At 45.8% G+C, this 21,450-nt stretch overlaps 1 protein-coding gene across 1 annotated transcript in view; it reads left to right on the top strand.

The window, feature by feature from the left end:
* Rapgef5 (Rap guanine nucleotide exchange factor 5) overlaps positions 1-21,450 on the top strand; it is a 219,137-nt gene that overhangs the window by 189,340 nt on the left and 8,347 nt on the right. Inside the window, exons 19-24 of the mRNA XM_085698050.2 lie at positions 170-292; positions 2,095-2,273; positions 9,620-9,710; positions 11,856-11,906; positions 13,145-13,232; positions 18,373-18,437. Of these exons, the coding sequence (XP_085554176.2) occupies positions 170-292; positions 2,095-2,273; positions 9,620-9,710; positions 11,856-11,906; positions 13,145-13,232; positions 18,373-18,437 (597 nt within the window). The remainder of the gene's footprint in view (positions 1-169; positions 293-2,094; positions 2,274-9,619; positions 9,711-11,855; positions 11,907-13,144; positions 13,233-18,372; positions 18,438-21,450) is intronic.

Here is a 21,450-nt window from a genome sequence, read left to right as displayed (position 1 = left end):
GCATTGGCTGTAACTCACTGAAGGTGATGAGAGGAGGGAAAATATTAAGTGCTCTCAGAAAGGATTGCTTTTCTAATCTGGGTTCCTAGAATCTTCCTGTGTGCAGCCAATTCACTGTGAAACATTTGGGAATTACTGAAGATCCTTTTGCTTCTGTCTGTCGGTGTAGAATCCTTTTGCAGAAAATGAGGAATCGCAGCAAAGATCAATGAGGATTTTGGGAATGAACACTTGGGACCTTGCTCTCGAACTGATGAGTTTTGATTGGGGTCTGTTCAACTCAATCCATGAGGTAAGCAGAGATAAAAGAATGGAATGGATAATGTTGTTTTAACTTTTAACTGAATGGTTTGTTGTTGTTGTTGCTTGTCTTGAGGCATTTGTGTAGTAATATAGTTATGCTAGGGTATGGTCTTGAAAGCTGTCTGGAAGAGTTAAAATATATTGAAAATCTAATATATCCTTGGAAAATCAGAATATGTACCATGCTTTGTTTACTTCTTGTTCAATCATGTGCTTGGTGTGAGTAAAGTGTGAACATGCCGAGTTTATGTGTTCAGACACCTGAAGGCAGGTATAAGATCTTTAGGGGTGTGGTTGCACAGATTTAGACCGATGTATGCTGCTGTAATGAGATTAAAAAGTCATTCTACCTTTGGTGTTAGGATTTCCACATGTAAATATACATACACATTTATATTTGTATGCATGCATCTATACATACACATCCATCCTTTTACTTAAGAATATCTCATAAATTTGCCAGGTGGTGATGGTGCTCATCTTTAAGCCCAGCACTCGGGAAGCAAAGGCAGTCGGATCTCTGTGAGTTCGATGCCAGCGTGGTCTACAGAGCTAGTTCTAGGTCAACCATGGCTTCCCAAGAAACACTATCTTAAAAACAAAAAGAAAATCAGATTTCATAAATTTTATAATATGCTATGAAATTTCAAATACTATCTTATAAATTACATGTTTATGTGTATGGACGTCTCCTTTGGAGACAGATTATAATGTTTATAAATTGTTTGCTAGAAGCAAAGTGCTACTGACAGTTTGGTGGTAGCAAGTCTCACAGAAGCCAGGAGATAAAAACGCTGCAGGTACCCATGTGGTATGTTTGTCTGGCATGTAGAGCAGTTCCTTCTGCAGGGAACCTCACGGCTGCTTCCCTGGGACCCAAGCCTTTCCGTGTGTGGTACCTGTTACATTTGTTCATAGTTTCTCATTAAACACTTTAGCGTTATAATCCGGTTTGAACTCGCTCGTCAGGTGGGATCTGCCTCTGCTTGTGCAGTGGTGAACTTGATGACTCCTGAAGACAACACAGGCACCCAGTTAAAAATGAGCCTCTGCATTGCTTTGTCTGCTTACAGCAAGTAGTTACTGGTCTTGGCTTGCTTTTGTGAACTTTTGCAACCCACTCTTAATTTCCACTTTATTTCTGTCTATGATCCTAAGATGTCTTTAAAACTCTCTGATTCTCAGAGAGTACCAGAATCAACAACAGCATCTGAGGACCTGTTAGAATTATAGATTTTCAAAGCCCACACACAAGCATGGTGGTGCCCACCTATGGTCCTCTTTCCTCGAAAGCCTAAGGCCCGAGGATCAGGAAGCCATGGGTCCAAGACAACCTGGGCAATGTGGTGAGACCTAGTATAAAAGGATGTTTCAGCCCCTCATAGACTTCTAGCCAGATATGTGGGCAGAGGTCTAGTAACCTGAACCTTACCAGTCAGTGCTCAGGGTGGCTCAGAGGACCACCTTAATAATCCATTCCCCATTGGATCTGATGTGCGGGAGCAAATACTAGTGTCGTTAGTTGCCTTATTTAGTAAGTAGGAAAAAGGGAAGGAAGGAGGGAGGGAGACAGGGAGGAAGGTTTTTTGTGTGTAAGGTTTCTAGGTAAGTATTGGTGCACAGTGCACACTGGAAACTGAAGGTAAGCTAGCGTGAATAGACGATGTAGTGATCGGCTTTATTTTCTGTCAGCACATTAAGGATATGGGAGTGACCTCTTGAAATGGCTCATAAAGTGATTGAATTTTTCATGAATTTGACTTGGGCTAAAAGTTAACATGTTTCTTTCAGCAAGAGCTGATCTACTTCACGTTCAGCAGGCAGGGAAGTGGAGAGCACACGGTGAACCTCAGCCTTCTGCTCCAGAGATGTAATGAGGTCCAGCTCTGGGTGGCCACGGAGATCCTGCTCTGCAGCCAGCTGGGCAAGCGCGTGCAGGTGCTGAAGAAGTTCATCAAGGTCGCCGCTCAGTAGGTTTCCAGTGGGGAGCAGTTATGTCTCTGATTTCTCCTATTTCCTTGAGGAAGTATGGTGATGTTTTGGGGTTTTGTTTGTTTTACTTTTTGTAATTGTAAGAAGGGTTGGGATATTGCAATGTAATACTGAGTTAAGTGACCAAATGATTGAAAAGGTCTGTTTTTGAATATTTTTGTCTTTTCATTGGAAGTTTTCATGTCTTAAAGTAAGTGTTGAAATAGCAGACTCGAGCACTGAGCTGTCTGCTTAGAAGTTATAACCAGGGGGGCTGGAGAGATGGCTCAGCGGTTAAGAGCTCTGCCTGTTCTTTCAAAGGTCCTGAGTTCAATTCCCAGCAACCATATGGTGGCGCACAGCCATCTGTAATGAGTCTTGGTACCCTCTTCTGGCCTGCACTGTATGCATAATCAATAAATAAATATTTTTTAAAAAAAGTTATAACCAGGTAAGTTCTTGTACAATATAGCTAGAGGTACTGCCATGGGCTAGGAAAATGAAAGATGGTGTGTGTTGTGGGGGTATTGTGGAAATTCAGAGACATTATAGAGTCTCTGTGAGTTTGAGGCTAGCAGATATAAAAACAAATTAAATAAGGCACTTATCAATTGAAAAATACTGATCTGGTACCAACCTCTGGCCTCCACACAACAGAGGATAAGCGCACGCATACACACGCACGCACACACACACACACACGCACGCACACACACACGCACATTTAGAGTATTTTTTGTACATATGTTATTTTGGGGGGAACATTGAGGGTAGAGTAATTGCCATTTGTCTCTCTGTTGTTTGAGACATTTAGAATGTGAATGCAGACTCTGAGATCCTCCACTGGGCAAAGAGACCCATCCCTGTTCTGTAGACATGAGGAGTGTCTTTACATAAGGAGATTTTTTCCTATTGCCCTACACAGCCAGAGCTGGCCAGGCCTATGCAGCCAGAGACAGAAGCAGCAGACTCTGGAAGGCTTTCTTCCCAGGGCGTCCCTGTCCCATCAGGAGGCGATCATGCATTGTACTCTGGTGGGATTGTGCTCCATCCAAGGGAGCTGGTTGAGCCCAGAGGTTTCCTGCCATGCAAGTATATTGTAAGATTAGTCCATTTTACCCAATAATTTAATCTTTTATAACTAATTTTTAAAATATAGCCTGATTTTGAATATTATTTTTCATTAGACAAACTTTAAGTTACTTCAAACTTGTTTTCATTTACTTGTTTCAGGCTTAACTTTGTAACATATACAGAAGGCTATTTAATGGGAGATAGAAATCGGTCTCTCCATCCAAGCTTGACTCTGTAAATAAATTATGTTTGTATTGAGCATGACTGACCATTAATTTGTATATCTGAATTATCTTTAACAGTTTACAGTGTTACTCTTTTTTATAAGATTCAGATTTTATATGAGCCTTCAAAAATATAATTCTGAATTAAAGATCCTTTTGTGTCAAAATAAACTTTAAAGCATAAATGTAGTCCGCAGAGAAAACAAGAACTTTATTTCCATGACCTTTTTATAATGTACTTTTACAAAGTGCTAGGTTTGTTTTATATGAGTCAGTTTCAAAACAAACTATCTTGGAAGCCTGGTATTACCTCATTGGTCTAATAAAAGGGAGTCACGTAGAGTGGTTACTAGAGGGGTCTGTGGGCCTCATTTTATGGGTGTAGCCTCAGTTGATTTATACAACACGGTCACCTTAACCGTGAGGGCGGTGAAGTCACATGATAGGCTCTTTCTTGACTCTCAGCGAAGACGGTGGCAAGCTTCTTGGTTGTTATTACTCCAAGGTGAGCCCATGAAGCGCACACTTTTTCCTAAATAAGAGTTGGATCCACGTTACATCGTGGTTTGCTACAGCAAGTTAATTCTTATCTGTACATAGACTTTTTAAACCACAGTCGATGGATTTATAAATTCTAAAGTACAGAGAGTTAAAGTCTCAACGAAAGCTTTAAACAAAACCAGAGAAAACGGGGAATTCAGACAGCTGAGCCCTTTTCCATTTGTGACCCTAACAGAGAAGTCCACTTCTGTGGTCTTCCCCAGCAGTTCCTTTTCTAGCTCTTCTGTTTAGTTCTCCTTTTTGGTTATTTTTGGGCTTTGTTTTTGTTTTTGTTTTCGAGACAGGATTTCTCTGTGTTGCTCTGATTCTCCTGGAACTCGTTCTATAGACAAGGCTGACCTCAGATGCAGAGATCCTCCTGCCTCTGCCTCCCGAGTACTGGGATTAAAGGCGTGTGCCACCACTGCCTGGCTTGTTCTCCTTCTCCCTGTCAGAGTCAGGTGGCCAGCCTGACACAGAACAGAGACTTTGGAGGAAAGTTAAGCCAACATGCTTGGGTCTGGAGTCTCAAGAGCCACCTTCTCAGTACGGGGGAACAGCACAAACAGCTTTCCCTTTACAGACAATAAGATCTCTGTAAGTCTGAACCCAGTGATCTACACGGCCATAACCAGTGTGTATGCATCTGCAGACGGGAGCAGACAATCTGAAATGCTTACCTCCTAGCCACTAAAGATAAAAGTGGGATTTTCTAGGTTTGGGGAGGCATAAATACAAGTAAGACAAAAGCATAAGGCAAAAAAGTTCTATGGTATCTCAGGAGCAGATACAAGATATCTGAATATACAGATATTCAGCCCAGCAGTAACAGCAGCCAGCAGACATCCTGGCTCTGAGCATGGTAGTAAGCCAACTGTGAGTTTCATGGGAAAGGCGACTCGGACCATGCTGCCGTTCCTGTCATCTTATGAAGTTACATAAATCAGGTTGGGTTTTTTTGTTGTTGTTTATTTATTTATTTATTTAGTTAGTTATTATGCATACAATATCAGGCAATGCTCTTAACCTCTGAGCCATCTCTCCAGCCCATAAATCGTTTCAGTATTGGAAATAAGAAGTTCCAAATCGGTGCCAGCAGTAGCTGTTTGCTGAGTGTACATTGAGGCCAGACTGCATTAAAAGGCAAAGGAAAGTCCCCAGTTTCCTGACTGACTCTTCTTACGTGAGCCTGCAGACAGGTCAGAGGAGTGTCTTTTTGGTACAGAAAATTTGGAACCCATGGCTTGGCCCAGGACCAGGTACAGGCAGAGGTCACTGTCCAGTTGAGTAGAGCATCCCATCCCCTGGGATGTGGAAATGACCACATGCCCCTGGATCATAAGGGTGTCCCCAACCTATACAGTTCCAGGGTGACGGAGCCACAGGGCTGGTGGTCTCCTAGCCAGTGGAAAACCCCAGCTCCCTTTAACAGAGTTGGCTTTAGGAAAGTTTCAGTACGTTGAGCTCCAGTGGCCTCCAAAACCTAGCTAGGGTACCTCAGTGTTAGATCCATGGTTACCTAGTTCCAGGGTTTTTCTGTGTTATATGTGTGTTCTGACCCAATGCCTCTCACCTAGGCCAGACTGTATCAGGGTAGACGGTAAGTGAGAGAGGAAGGAGGGAGACGCAGAATGAAAAGATGGATGGGGCTGGCTGAGGGAAGCCTGTGGCCCTGCTGGGGCTTGAGCAGCTGGTGGCTGCTCTGGTCCATCCTGGGTCTTCAGTACCATGGTTAGATTATTTTTAAAAGGCAGAGAAGGAAAAGGAAGCAAGCAAGCAAGTGGGCTTCATCTGACCTTAGGCAGCACGTTTATTCATGGTGAGGGAACATCTTGTCACCCATGTGTGTGTCTGGCAAAATGCCTACAGGGAAAGATGGGCCATGGTGGCTTACATGGATGGAAATGGGAAGGAGTGGCTTCTGAAATCCTCCAGGAAGCTGTCACTAACACTGAGGTTTTAGGGAATCGGGTCAAGGAAAATAGTCTCTGTGGCTCAGTTTAAATGAAGCCACGTGGGTTTAACTACGTGGTGCCTGATACGGCTAAACCTACCACTCTGGATCTGTGCAGGGCTGAATGCGTCAGCCTGGCTTGTTCAGAGAGTGCAGAGTGGTCGCTTGTCCTGGGTGTGGATCTGATGAGGCCTTGTGGGAAGTCAGGCTTCCTGTACAAGGTCCTGTCACTCAGCATGCTGCTCTGTAGAACACAGCGAAGGGCCTGGGACGGGATCTGGTCCGTCCTGGCTTTGAAGAAGGAAGCGCTGCATCTCAGGAGTGTGGGGATGGAGACAGGAAACACTGGGGAAAGGAGCCTTTGCTTTCTGGGTGAGAACACTCTCTCCATGGAGGGCGCCCTGAAGATGAGCTCAGCAGAGCAGCAGAATTTTGAGCATGATGAACACTGTGTTCAGCTGAGAGGAGGTTGTAATAGACGGCTGGCTGGAGAGCTGGCTGGCAAAGGCAGATCCGATCCTCAGCATGATGAGTGCCATGTTCAGTTGAAAGGAGGTTGTAGGAGAAGGCTGGCTGGCAAAGGCAGATCCGATCCTCAGAGAGTCTGTGGTCCAGCAACCAATAGGCCCAGAACTTGCTTTAGGAACACTCTCCTGGAAGTGGAAAGAAACCTGGCCAAGGGACCCAGAAGCTAGAGACAGAGGCAGCACCTGTCTGAGGTCTGCTGTGATTGGATGGAAGAGCAGGTAAAGGTCTGTTCCCTCGGCTGACACTTTTGTGCTGAGTGGGGCTTTTATCAGTGGTTTTGTTGTTATTTGCTTCTCTATTAACTCAGCCACTGTATTCTAAAATGGCTCTGAGATTCCTGAAGGTGGAGTTTATGGTTAACAGTTTCTTAGAACCTGAGTTAGATGGAGAAATAGGACACCGGGGCTCCAAGGAGTAAGGTGGCACCACCTGGTCCTTCCTCAGGACAGGACTGGATCTAACCCGGGGAAGTGAAATATATTCCTGTCTTCTCCTTAGGGCGCAGTGCTTCTGAATTATTTATGATAATGGTCTCTCTCCCAGCCCATGGAACAGAATGGCAACTGAAACATAAAGTTAAATTCCCCATAATCACACTGTAGGAAGAACCCAGGGAAAACAGCAATTTCCACAATCATGAAGTGTTTTCCCTGCCCAAGGCATCCGATTTGCATATTCATGTTTCCCTCCTTCTCACCATCCCCATCCCCCACCGCTGTGGATTGAGCGCCTTTTCTTTCCTCACTCAGACAAAGGAATGGTCGCTGGACTGGGATGCTTAGCCAGGCAGCCTGCTCTCATCTCGGAATGAATGGCCCTGTAACAGGATTCCATCTAATTTAGATTGGCATCTAATTTCTGTTCAGAATTAATTTGTCTCGTGCAGAAATTGTGTCTATATTAATTTAATTTCTTTTTTCAAGACAAATTCAGATGGTATGTGTGGGTGTGTGGGTGTGAATTTCATGACTAAAATGAAGCTTTGTGGACCTGAAGAAATGGTGTGAATAGGTGAAAGATAGAAACCATATAAAAACATGGAGATAAATGGTGCTGAGTTTAAAGACTTCATCATGAAAAATAACCATTTACGTAAAAGTTCTTTTTTCAGCCCCAGGACTTGGTCTGTGCATGGTTCGCTGTGCATCAAGCAATTGGATATGCATAGTAAAACACATGAGTAGATATGTACTCCAGCCTTAATGAGCTCCCTCTCTGGTGGCGGCAGTAGCCTATAGGGCCTCCCTCGTGTGGGAGGACTCGGGTGGGCGGTATCTTCTGACAGTAGATTGAAGCATTCTCACTGACAGGAGTTCCATCTCAAGCTTTCCTGTCTGCTATGAACTCTATCGTGTAGAATGAGGGGAGGGAGTGGCAGAAGAGAAGTGGAGTCAGTGCTAAGCCTTAGGCTGCAGAAAATCTCAAAGTAATCATAGACAGAAGGCCCTTTCCTTCAGGGTGTTCATAGAATATGCCACACAAGGCCAGTAGGGGTGTGGATGTTGACAGGAGACCAGAGGAAGAATCAGCAAGTCTGGACTCCAAGGGCCTCATTCCTGCATCAGAGCTGGGCAGACTTGGGGACCGGCCATAGCACAGGGGCTTGGTAGTGATGTGCCTGCTGGACATATATTCACGATGTCTTCTGCTCTGGCTGTGGAGACAACAGCGTCTTTCCAGCTCCTCTCTTCCCAGCGTGGAGTCCAAGCACATTTAGACTGGAGCAGTTGTGGTTTGTGAGGCAGACAGGACCTGCTAGAACACAGCCCATTCTTACTCACCTGAGTGCCGCTAAAAGGCACAGCTCTGGAAGACAGCACATATCGGAACCTTCACCTGGCAGACACCATGCATGCAGCTGAAGCCATCTGAGCTATATAGTAGCTCCAGTACAACCAGGGCTGCATAATGAGGCTCCATCTCAAAACAAACAAAACTAAACAAACAAACAAAAATCAAAAACACTTTTCACATTTATAGCTTTTGTAGCATCATGTAATAGCTGGAAACCCAATAAAAAAAAATCAGAGTAAGTGAAAAGTTTCATACCAAAGATTCCCAATGCAGCATTCTGTGTAACAGGGAAGAATTGAAACTAGCAAAGGCTACGCTAGAAAACTAAGTAAGAAAAATATGAAACATGTTTCTTTTTTAAGAGACAAGATCTTCCAGTATTTCTAGACTGGCCTTTAATTCTCATTATAGTAGAAGGTAACCTTCTTGGACTTCTGAATTACCTGTCTTCACTCCCAGTGTGGGGATTATTTTCTTATGTTTATAAATAAGAAATTGGAGCACTATCCAATAATATATGTATATACTCAGGTAAACGGATGCTAGATAGATAGATAGATAGAAAGATAGATAGATAGATAGATGGATGAATGGGTGGATAGATGGATGGATAAACGGATGGACAGACAGAGAGAGAGAGAAATGGGTGGGTGCGTGGATGGGTGGGTGGGTGCGTGGATGGTTGGACGGATAGACAGATAGATAGATGGATAGATGATGGATGGATGAACGGACAAACAAACAGAGAGAGAAATGGATAGGTGGGTGGGTGCATGGATGTATGGATGGACAGATGGACAGACAGAGACAGACGATAGACAGATAGATGACAGATGGTAGATAGTGTTCTGTCTGAATGAATGTGAGAACTTAGGCCTGTGAGGTGAGAGGGACACACCAGCCAGATGAACAAAAGTCCCAGGGAATGAGAGCTGAGGGGAGCGGCAGGAGCCGTCCATGGCAGATGAAGAGAAATGGCCATTGCAAGCACAATCATTGAACTCATCAATGTGCTTAAGTGAATGTTAGAGGAGGGAGGGTCTCCTGCGGTGACAGGAAGGATTTTCTTGAGGGCATAGAAGAGCCCAAGAGCCATAAATCCTTCCTTTTGCATTAGAAGCAGTTGGTTGAGTCGTGTCCCAGAAGTCTTAGGCCTTCATCAGTGATAAAGCAAACAGTGCCCTCTGTTTGGAAGAATGCCTGCTCAGTCCGCACTCTCCTTTCTTCGCAGCTGCAAAGCCCAGCAGAACCTGAACTCCTTCTTCGCTATTGTGATGGGTCTCAACACGGCCTCTGTGAGCCGGCTGTCACAGACCTGGGAGGTGAGCCTGAGGCTTTCCACTGGGAGTCGGGGTGTGGATGTGGGGCAGAATGAGACACTCCGGGGTACTAGAAATAAGTAGATTTAAGTAGTTTAAATGAGACAAATTCTGCTGAACTAAAAGTATTCTTAGCAGGACTCTGACAGGGTAATAGGAACCATTTCTATCAAACGGTCTTCTAAATGAGCTTTAACATGATTCTTTAAAGTATCTGAAGAAGATTTTTGAAAAGTTAAATGTTTTAAATTTCTCTTCACCCTCCTCTGCATTTCCTGAAGGCAGCTCTAGCTCCATGCTGACTAGACATTTGCCAGTCTGCTCTGTGGAGCGAGGTGTGCACAGAGGTGAATAGGGTACTGGCCTGAGTGAGGGGGTGCACGCAGAGATGAAGTTAAGCTTCAGTGCCCCCCATTTGCAGGCCTTGGCCACGTTCATGTTGCCATATTCAGCTTTTCAAAATTGCCAAAGTAATATTGCATTCTCATTTTCTTAAAGAGGACTTTCTCTCTCTGTAGAAAGCTTAAGGCCTCCCAAACTGTAGCCCTGCTTCTGTAGATGGTGAGATCTGCTTGCACTATGAGATGCAGGAGACCAGGGTAGTTGACCTATTGCTTCAGAGGATGTGTGGGAAGAACCAAATTAGGAGAGCCAGAACTTAGCCAGAAGCATCAGACAGCCTCTCCCGCAGTCCCACCCTGCTTTCTTGCTTTCTGTGAGCTTTTGTCCCCTTGCTCTTCATCTCTGCTGACTGGCTCCCTCACCCTGAGCTGTCTCTCTCCTCATCTCTCTCCAATACTCGTGTCACTGTCCTTTGGGCTGTGACGTGCGTGCTCCATTGTGGTCTCCTTGACCTCTCCTGCTTCTACCAGTGGCTGTGTCATTCTCCCTATGAATTCAATCCTTTCGAGTCAGGAGCTGTGCCCAATGGAATGCACTGTGCTGACCCAGGGGTGGGATAGTGCTCTCTTTCAAGACATGAAAGGGTTGCCCTCTCTGCTTCAACAAGATGGCCAAGAACACGAAAGGTTAAAGGAGTTGGGAGACAACTGCCAAGCTGGTTAGAGCAACAGGAAGACAAGTGGACAGCAAGGGTCTTCACAGAATGGAATTTGGATTGAGCCACAAAAGAAACTGATTTGCAGAAGTAATTGAATTACATTTAAAAGTCTGAATCAGCATATTGATGCCTACTGAGTTGCACACACTGCATGAAAGCGAATACCAGAGAAAGCTGTGTGCTGAAGGACCTTTTAAACCAGGTCTCACTGGCCCAGGGAGAAGTGAGTGGAGACTCTCTTGACTCACGAGCCTGGGCAGCATTTTGATTCAGTTTGAAAACAAACCTCTCTGGAATATCTTGGCCTTCCTTGTTAGTGTTAATAGCTGGAATCCGTTAATAGCAACCATGGACATGGACAGTTGTGCATTTATTTCATAGGTTGTTGCTGCAGGCTGAGAGCAGCGAGGGTGCAGACTCACACTAAACAACTGGAAAGGGGCGGGGGCAGAATTCACACAGGGCCTTGGTTGGGTCAGCTTTCTGTGGCCAGACACTAAGGCCGTGTGGAAAGCTCTGTGCTCTCGCCTACTCATGGGAAGAGGAGTCTGGCACATTTCCAGGTCTGTTTTCCTGAGCTTGAAGTTTTCCCTGGGAGGATGACACAGGCACACATTCCCCTGCACTTCAGATTGGATGATTCTCCACCTCTAACGTGCAGGCTGCATCCCTGAAGTTTTTCCCGTCTGTGTTACCTGGCTTCTGCTGTGTGTGCAGCCATTCCCATGAAACACATCCAGACCCACTGTCCCCACTTGGGCAGGCTGTTTGAAGGACGACCTCATTCGTCAGAGATCTGTGTTCATTAAATAAGCACCACTATGTAGAAAGTCTAGCCAGCTAGATGCCTTCATCGTGCGGCTGCCAAGGTATTTTTATCAATATGCCTAACAAAGGTCATGTTGAGGGGGTGAATAAACATGCAAATGAGACACAATCAGTGTAGAGTCCCAGGGCCAGTATTTATGCTCAGAAACATATTGTGAGTAAGCAGAACTCAGTGCAGATGTCCTTGGTGCCCCTTCTCAGAATAGCCGCCTTCTATGACCTTTGTGGTTGCTAACTGTGATTTTGTTGTTTTGCTTAAGAAAATTCCTGGGAAGTTTAAGAAACTTTTCTCTGAACTTGAAAGCTTAACGGTAAGTAATGGGGACTTTTCTTCAAAGTAATATTAGTGCTATTTCCTCTGGGGTCAGGGTTCAAATTACTGTCCTTTATGATATCAGTGCCCAACTGACTGCTTGCATCTAAAATGATAGTTTTGAGCTGGGTGTGGGGATAGAATCCTAGAACTTTGGTAGACTGAGGCAGGCAGATTACAAACTCCAGGCCAGCCTATACTATGAAATAAGACTCAGTTTTTAAAACAAACAATACAGTCAGCTAACATGGAAGAGCGGAAATCTCATGGAACCCCAACTCTAGACAAAGAATTGCAAGCAACTAGAAAATACTGAGAGTGGAGAAATACTCAGCTGGTTGTTCAATAACAAGTGATCATACGCATGCAAGAAACATTATGCAACTTGAATAGATTGTATTTATGTACTTGGGAATGCACACACAGACACACACATTTTACACACACACATTGAAGGAAAAGAAGCCATGAATTTGGGAGAGAACAGGGAGCAGTTTCAAGAGAGGGGCTGGGTGGAAGAAAGGGAAGAAGAGAAATGATAGAATTTCAAGACTGTTTAATTTGTAGTTTGAAGACTAAATGATAAGTAGGTGGTAAGTAGGTCGGTAGATGGTAAATGATAGGTAAACAAACAGGTGGTAGGTGTGGCTGAGAGTGAAGCGCGGTGCCCGTCCAAGCTGCCTCCTCTCCCTGGAAAGCCACATGATTGTTTCACAAGGCGTTTTCCATTCCACAGCCTGAAAGTAGTTGGTATAAATTTGGTGAGTAATTCAGTGTGCTTTGCGTTAATCTTTCCTCCTTTACTTATTGTTTCTTAGGTTTATATACAAGATCTGTAGCTTGTTTCTAGAATGTGGCATTGTCTTTGTGTTCTGAGGGCAGTTTCTCTTTGCAGTGTACTTAACAAAAGACTCTGAGGTTACCTCATGGTAGAGATCACGCAGAGGCAGCTGCACTTGAAGAACCTATTTGAGGAAAATGACAGGGCAATCAAAAGGTGTCTGTCTCTTACAGTCATCTTCCATTATTGTAACCCGATACCTTGAATTCTAAGCACTGCCTAAATCGCCTGCCCTAATTAGTGGATTTATCCTCAGAGTAACCTTTATCTGCCTCATTCTTAGGAAGAACCTTGCCGTATCTAATCATGTTCAAATTGTACAGCAGATATAGATTGAGAATTGCTTCTATGGTGCATTGATTTTTCTTTCTCTGTGTGATCTGCTTGGTTGGCAGGATCCTTCCCTAAATCACAAAGCCTACAGGGATGCATTCAAAAAGATGAAGCCACCAAAAATCCCTTTCATGCCCTTATTGCTTAAAGGTAATGATTTTCTATCTGTTATAGTATGCAATGTCATCTTCTAGAATTGTCTTTTCTAACTATAACAGAAACAATGGAACTCTCAGTTAATACCTTAGTATTGAAAAGACCTCCAACTTTTATACCTCTATATTTGCACGGAATTATTTTTTAAAAACTCAGTTGTTTTTTCAAATGTCTGGAATGTATAATTGTAGTTGAGCGGTGTCAAAGCATTGTCTCTTGAAACCTGTATGTTTATACTTTGCTGTTCCTAAGCCCTGTATTATTTTCTTTAGTACCATGACATAGGTAAGCAAAAGTAAGGGTAGCATACAGAGCCCAAAGGCCCAGTGTTGGCATCCATGTTTCAGAGGCAGCCCTGCACAGTGCACTGAGGGCTGAGAAACCTGTCTTTCCACAGAAGCTGCGCATCTCATAAACACTCTCTGTCTCCGAGAAGTGGGTCCTAGCTGGAAAGTTATCCAACGGCTCCACATACACCACTGAGCCCTCTTTTGTAGAGGACACACAGTTCGTGTGGAACATTGTCATTGGTGCTCTGTCAGATAGGGCTACGGTGAGGAGGAAGGGCTGCGGAATCTGGCCTGAACTCCTGACCTTCTGTGTACCCTAGGGAAAGGGAATTGGGGGAAATGTTCCTAGGCCACATTTTAATTGTTCAAGGGGTTTTGTAGAAATTTGCCTTCATCTAACCTCTGCCTCTCAGAGATAGTGTCTGCAGAATCAGGCTGCATTGACTGGCCTCATAAATGATTCTGGAAAGGAATCGCATTGCTGATGGCCTGGCCATCCTCCTCGACTACCCCACTGCCATCCCAGCTGGCCGTTAAGCTGGCCTTGCTCTTCTGCCTGTCCTGGAGGACGACAGTGTCGCTGCCTCTGTGAAGACACACACTAGTCCTTCGCTGTGTGGAGCTGGAGGGGCTGGGAGACAAAGGAATGGCCTGAGGGATGTGAGCATAATTTGTGCAGGGCTGAAAATCTGCTCAAGGCAAGTCAGCAGTGTAAGGAGAGGTTGCAATGCCAGCGTTACAGTTTAAAGGTTTCATTACCGTCTTCCTCTCTGCTCTTACTTGCATTAAGCTACACCTATGCAGGCTCATAGGTGTCATCGCAAAGTGCGGAACCTTCAGCTGGGGGGGGGGCGTGGCAACAGGCGCAAAGGAACTCCTGGAATCATTTAGACACAAATGGAAACAGGAGGAAATATGAGGGAAGGGAACTGATTTGAGTAAGAAAACTAGAAACGTTAAATGCTTGTAAGGCACTGCCTTCAAATCTAGTGTCCCTTTAACTTAGGAAGAAGCAGTCCTGCCATGGTGCTCTCGAAACCCCTAAAGCCAAGGCACTCACTCACCTGAGCATGCATGCAGCTTTCTGCTCTGCTGAGTTTGGACCATTTGGTGGCAGCGAGATAAATTTCCTTCTTTTCTGTTAAAACCACATTCACTCAGTCTTAGAGGGACTGGCTTAATATTTCATGACAGCTCTTCCTCTCGTGTCTACCTGCTAATTCAGCTGGCTTTCAATTAGAAAATGGGGAGAGGTTGAACTCAGGGCCTGTGTGTGCAGGAAGGGTTGGACCTCCCATGGCTCCTGTCAGTGAGAACCCTTCAGCTGCTAAAGCCTTTCTTCTCCCCATGCCAGCCTCTGTCCCCTTGTCACCTCCCCCACTTTCTGTTCACCAGTCCCATCTATACTTTAGTTTCCTGGATCCCACACTAGCATGTGCACACATGTGCCTGTACTCACACACTCATGTACATACCCACACATACTCTCACATTCTTTCCACAGACACTCACACTCTTGCACACACGCACTCTCATATACATACACTCATGCACACACATCCATACTCAGACATACTCTCACATTCTTTCCACAGACACACTCTCGCACACACATGCACTCTCATATACATACACTCCCGCACACACTCATGCTCATGCACACACACTCTCATATACATACACTTTCGCACACACGCACTCTCATATACATAAACTCACACACACTCATGCACACACACGCACTCATATATATACACTCTCACACGTTTACTCTTATATACATACATTCTCACACACACACGCACCCTCATACATACACTCACACACACGCACTCTCATAGACATACATTCTAGCATACACTCAAGCACACTCTCATATACATACACTCTCGCACACACTCATGCACACATGCACTCTCATATACATACACTCTTGCACACATGTACTCTCATACATATACTCACACACATACACTCTCGCACACATTCATGCACACATGCACTCTCATATACATACACTCTCGCACACACTCATGCACACATGCACTCTCATATACATACACTTTTGCACACATGTACTCTCATATACATATACTCATACACATACACTCTCGCACACACTCACGCACACATGCACTCTCATATACATACACTCTTGCACACATGTACTCTCATATACATATACTCACACACATACACTCTCGCACACACTCACGCACACATGCACTCTCATATACATACACTCATACACACATTCACGCACACACTCATATACATACACTGTTGCACACACTTATGCTCACTCTCATATACATATACTCTCGCACACATGCACACACTCATGCACACACACTCATATATATATACACTCTCACACACTCATGCACACACTCATATACATACACTGTCGCACACACACACGCATTCTCATATACATTCAGTCTTACATACACTCATGCACACACCCACTCTCATATGCATACACTCTCACACACACTCATGCACACATGCACTCATATACATACACTCTCGCACACACGCACACACACTCTCATATTCGTACACACTCACGCATGCACACACTCCTGAGCGCACTATCCCCCTGCTGCCTTCCATAAGTCCTGAGAACTTAAGGGGACGAATGAAGCCAAGTAGGAAGACAATCAGGAAAGGATGTGGGGAACAGCAGCCCGTGTGGCAGAAGCTCAGCAGGTGGATTCGAGCTGGAAGTGATGGACCTAAACCTTTCCATGCCCGATGCCCATGTCTGAAGGACCCTCCCTCCCACTGATTCCTAGCTCTGCCACAATGGCATAAGCGTGATTTAGCTGTGGCTATTTCCTGAGCCCTCGTTTCTCTGCATGCTTGCTTCCTACAACCACCTTAGAAAGCCTTGGGAAACACCCGAAGCCTGTGCTCTGGAGTTCTGTGTGAGGCCGAGCTGCTAGGCTGTGCTTCATGGCGGCCTGTGAGTGCAGAGTGATATTTGCTGTATATAACATGTAAAAGCTGACCCGGCAAACTGCTCTTTGGTAATCATGTTGTAGCCATTGTGTCACGGTGTGCGTGGCCTGCTGGTGGCCACGGGAGCAGAAGCTCGCAGTGTTGTCACGGTGTGCGTGGCCTGCTGGTGGCCACGGGAGCAGAAGCTCGCAGTGTTGTCACCGTGTGCGTGGCCTGCTGGTGGCCACGGGAGCAGAAGCTCGCAGTGTTGTCACGGTGTGCATGGCCTGCTGGTGGCCACGGGAGCAGAAGCTCGCAGTGTTGTCACGGTGTGCGTGGCCTGCTGGTGGCCACGGGAGCAGAAGCTCGCAGTGTTGTCACGGTGTGCGTGGCCCGCTGGTGGCCACGGGAGCAGAAGCTCGCAGTGTTGTCACGGTGTGCGTGGCCTGCTGGTGGCCACGGGAGCAGAAGCTCGCAGTGTTGTCACCGTGTGCGTGGCCTGCTGGTGGCCACGGGAGCAGAAGCTCGCAGTGTTGTCACGGTGTGCATGGCCTGCTGGTGGCCACGGGAGCAGAAGCTCGCAGTGTTGTCACGGTGTGCGTGGCCTGCTGGTGGCCACGGGAGCAGAAGCTCGCAGTGTTGTCACGGTGTGCGTGGCCCGCTGGTGGCCACGGGAGCAGAAGCTCGCAGTGTTGTCACGGTGTGCGTGGCCTGCTGGTGGCCACGGGAGCAGAAGCTCGCAGTGTTGTCACGGTGTGCGTGGCCTGCTGGTGGCCACGGGAGCAGAAGCTCGCAGTGTTGTACTCAAGCTTTGGCAGCACCTGTCTCAACAGCTTTGACTGAACCTGTGTTTCTGCTTTTGGTGGTTTTGGTCTGTTGTTGATGACAGCAGGGGTATTTACACATCCTTACTGCAGTCCTTGTCTGTGGGGACGCTAAGATTCCATTCTATAGTCTTGTCCTTTTTTGTATGGCAGAAATTCTCAGAGCCTAAGGTGCTAGCTTAATACGTCTCATTCCCAAACCTTTATCTCTCTTGTTTGTTGTTGTTATTCTTTGTTTGTTAGTTTCTGAGACAGGGTTTCTCTGTGTAGCTTTGGATCCTGTCCTGGAACTTGCACTTTAGGCCAGGCTGGCTTTGAACTCACAGCGATCCGCCTGTCTCTGCCTCCTGAGTACTAGGATTAAAGATGTGCACCTCCACCTCCCAGCTTCACATCTTTATCTTTCCAACAAAAGCAGATTTTCTTTTAGTGTCCTCAGCCTCTTCTTTGGGGATGTGGGTAAGACCCCAGCCCTTGCACTAAATACAGGCCCAGCACTGAACTGCACCCCAGCTCCTCGCTCACTTCAAACCTTGTAGTCTCTTCTCCAAAAGCAATCCATTCCACTGCCTTTCTTATTTCTCTTCATCGACGATGCTATCTCTACCAGTCAAATCACTTCTGATACACAGGCTTCGAAGACCAACCTTTTTCATTTACGTTTGTAATGTAAACTTGGGAATCTGAACCTAAACCCTTTTGTATAAAGCAGGTCCCATTTACACTGGCTAAGAGGAATTTTTATACAAATCTGTAAATATCAAATCCCTGTTGCTTATGAATATTCATTTATTTTCTGCTCAGTCTTTTGACCTGAAGACATAGCAGACCAATCAAACATTAGCTGACGGCACCTGCTCTTCACTGTGAATGTGAACTGTTCTAGGGAGGCTGTGCTGCCCTAAACTTTCATTTCAGACGTTATACAGGCTTAGTTTCAGGCCAGCTTGTCAAATATGTGGCATAATTCCAAAATACTGAAGACAAAAATCATAAACTGCCTTGTTTCTAAACAATTTGGTTGTTTCTTGATCTTGTCCTAATAGTGTATTTGATCTAACTGTTTTTGACTTTCAGATGTAACATTTATTCATGAAGGAAATAAAACATTCTTGGATAATCTCGTCAACTTTGAAAAGCTGGTATGTAAACTTCACGACTTCTCCCTTTTTCTCTCTGTAAGGGAAATGCATGCTTGTCTTTCCTGAGCACCCCCGGGGTCTCTGCTGCATATGTGACAGGATCATCACTAGGATGCCAAGATTTTGAGAATCTGCCTTTTATTCTTGGAAATAGCGTGTCATTAGCTTAGCACCAGTGACTGGGTAAACCTGCGGAACCAGGCACAAAGGCGTGAGGAGGGGCCGTCTGTCAGGAACAGTTGCTGCACAGGTGTCTCTTGATGCCCCCAGTGTAAGCCAACTTGAGAGAGTGAGCAAGAAAGTCCTCCCAGGTAGATGTGTCTGTCTTCTAGAACCCCGAGTTTAGATATGCACCTGAGATTTGTGGGTTCTACAGGTGAGGGGAAAGGCCTCCTCCTTGTAGGCCCTGCTGCAGGACCTCCCTGCTGATGGCTGCAGCGACCTGGCCGCGCCTCTTGTATGCATTCCTGGGAAGCTTCTCCCTAACCACCCTGCCAGAACAATCTCAGGGTTATCCTCAATGGGCCTGAGTAGGTGCCCCACAGCAGTGTCCCACACAGACAGCCTAGTGACCAGAGGAAGGCGTTTTTCTGACAGATGACCTTTAGCGTCATAGATGAAATAGTCCATCATGGTCAAAGGTGATCCCAGCGCTCCTCTCTAGAGATGCTGACCTTTGACTGGACTTTTCAGTGTTGACAATGAATTTACATGAGCTCTTTTAGGAACCATCCCAGCTGCTTGAGAGACGAGAGTCAGGCTTCAGAGAAGGTCACTTGAGGTTGACGCCCCAAACCATATCCTGAACTGTGTGAAGAGCATTCAGACTGGAGTCTCCCAATGATGTCTGGTGTCTGACCTTGCTTCTTACCACTCCGCCCTAGTCCCTATGGTTCCCAGGATGCCAAGGTCTTCGGCACACAGGGAGGGCGAAGTCATCTCCTACCCACCACCCTAAACCCAGACTACCAGTGTCTGCAAAGAGAAACATCCTCCCAACCTCGCTCTGTGACAGCCGTTAGAACTCTGAAGGTGATGGCTTCATGCCTAGTTATTTTTGAGAGCTGAGAAGGAGACATGTTTTGTTTTCCAGTCTCTCTAGTTTTGCCCTGCATATTGTAGAACTGGAGCTTAGGTGCTTCACATGCTATAGTGAAGCCAGCAATGGAATGTGTAGGGATTCTCATCTTGTTTTGTTCTGTTCTGTGACTCCCTGAGGAGCCCAGCGTGCCCATTAGCAACCAAAGTCTCAATCACTAGAATCCTCAGCTTAAGCAACTTTTTCTCAGTATTTGGTATTTATAAATAATCACAGGAATAGGAAGCTGTTAATCAGAATTTATTTTGTCTCCTGTCCAACGTGTCTGTTTCAAATCACCGGAGGAGCGTTGTAGGGCATATGTGAAGTTATCGTCCGGCCTGGAAGTCTGTGGGTCCGAGGCATTTTCGGCTCTCACAGATGCAGGAAAGCCACTGCACCCCTTAAAAGCTGTTGCCTCTTACGAGCAGACTAGGAGTTGACCTTCACCCTAAAGCCAGCAGTGGCCTGGCTACATTCCTTGTGCCGTTTGTCCTCAGATAATGTCACAGCAGTGGAAGAACTGATCCGTTCAGGCTCAAATGGACAGAGCCATGGGACGCTTCAAGCACTGTTTCCACCTCTCCTCTCATTGTCTGCTCTTTTTGCTTTCCCGCCAGTAGAGCCCCAAAGTAGGGACTGAGATAAGGTGTAAATACTTCACTACATCTGTAAGAAAGTTTAAGAAAATAACATAGAAGCTGGGCATGAGTCTATAATCCTTCCTGAGTGCTGACTCAGGAAGTGGGGTCGAGGGTTGTCACTGGCTCAAGATCCCCCCGAGGTACATAGTGAGTTCCAGGCCAGTCTAGGTGATAGTACAAGATGCTACCTCAAACAAGTGAGCAAGCACAGCAGATCCTTGGCCATCAGATTTATCATTGTGTGTGTGTGCGTGCGTGTGTGTGTGTGTGTGCGTGTGTGCGCGTGTGTGCGTGTGTGTGCGTGTGTGTGTGTGCGTGTGTGCGTGTGTGTGTGTGTGTGTGTGTATGTGTTTCCTGCTCTCACACTCTCTACCCTTGAGAGAGGGTCTTTCACTGAACCTGGAGCTAAACTGGTGGCCAGCAAGTTCTCTTCTCCCGGTTTCCCGCGGTGCTAGCTTACAGGCACACCCATGGCCATGACAAGCTCCTTGTGTGTGTTCTGGAGAGTTGAATTCAAGCCCTCATGCTTGTGCTGCAAATGATCCTGCTCACTGAGCCACTCCCCGTGGCCCTTGTATGTCATTTCTAAAGAGGAAACTCAGCAATGATGACCTGGTCCTCAGACCACTTGGAGAGCAAGTGGCTCTTCAAGCTCAGCATCTTGTGTCCTTCTGTGTGGGAAAGACAGATGAGATAAGAATTTTTTTCAGAAAGACAAAAATCAGTTTTTCTTCCTATTTTTTAAGACAAGGTTTCTCTATGTTACAGTCCTAGCTGTCCTGGAACTCACTTTGTAGAGTTCAGGCTGACCTCGAACTCACAGAGATCCTCTTGCCTCTACCTCCCAAGTGCTGGCTGGGAGTAAAGGTGTGTGCCACCACCACCCAGACAAAAATTAATTTTACTTAGGCCGGTGTTCCACTCAGGAGCTGAACCACCTTCATGTAGACAACATTCTTAGAGAATGTCTCTTAGCAGAGGACAAGGTTCATTGAAGCTAAAACAGGGTCATCTTTCACAGTAATGAACCAATGGGACCTAAGTAAATTAGGATGAGCAGCCAGTTTCTCATGGTGGATGTCAGCGTCGGCCAACCAGCAGATAAGTCCGAGTGTGCTCTTTGTCTGGCTGACACAGGCCACATGCAGACCCGGAAGTGCTCGGGAAGCACACTAAGAGTCCTGTTGTTCCTGTGCTAAGTTCCTAGCTGCCTCAGCAGCTCTGAATGCTTCTACCTCACACTATGAAGTGTCAAAGGAGCAGAGGGTTCTATCCTTTTCTTTTTGTCCCC

The sequence above is a fragment of the Myodes glareolus genome, chromosome 11 (assembly GCF_982192425.1).
Source record: "Myodes glareolus chromosome 11, mMyoGla1.1, whole genome shotgun sequence".
Taxonomy (NCBI): Eukaryota; Metazoa; Chordata; class Mammalia; order Rodentia; family Cricetidae; genus Myodes; species Myodes glareolus.
The sequence above is the reverse complement of the archived record's forward strand: the minus strand, read 5'-3'. Positions and strand labels throughout refer to the sequence as shown.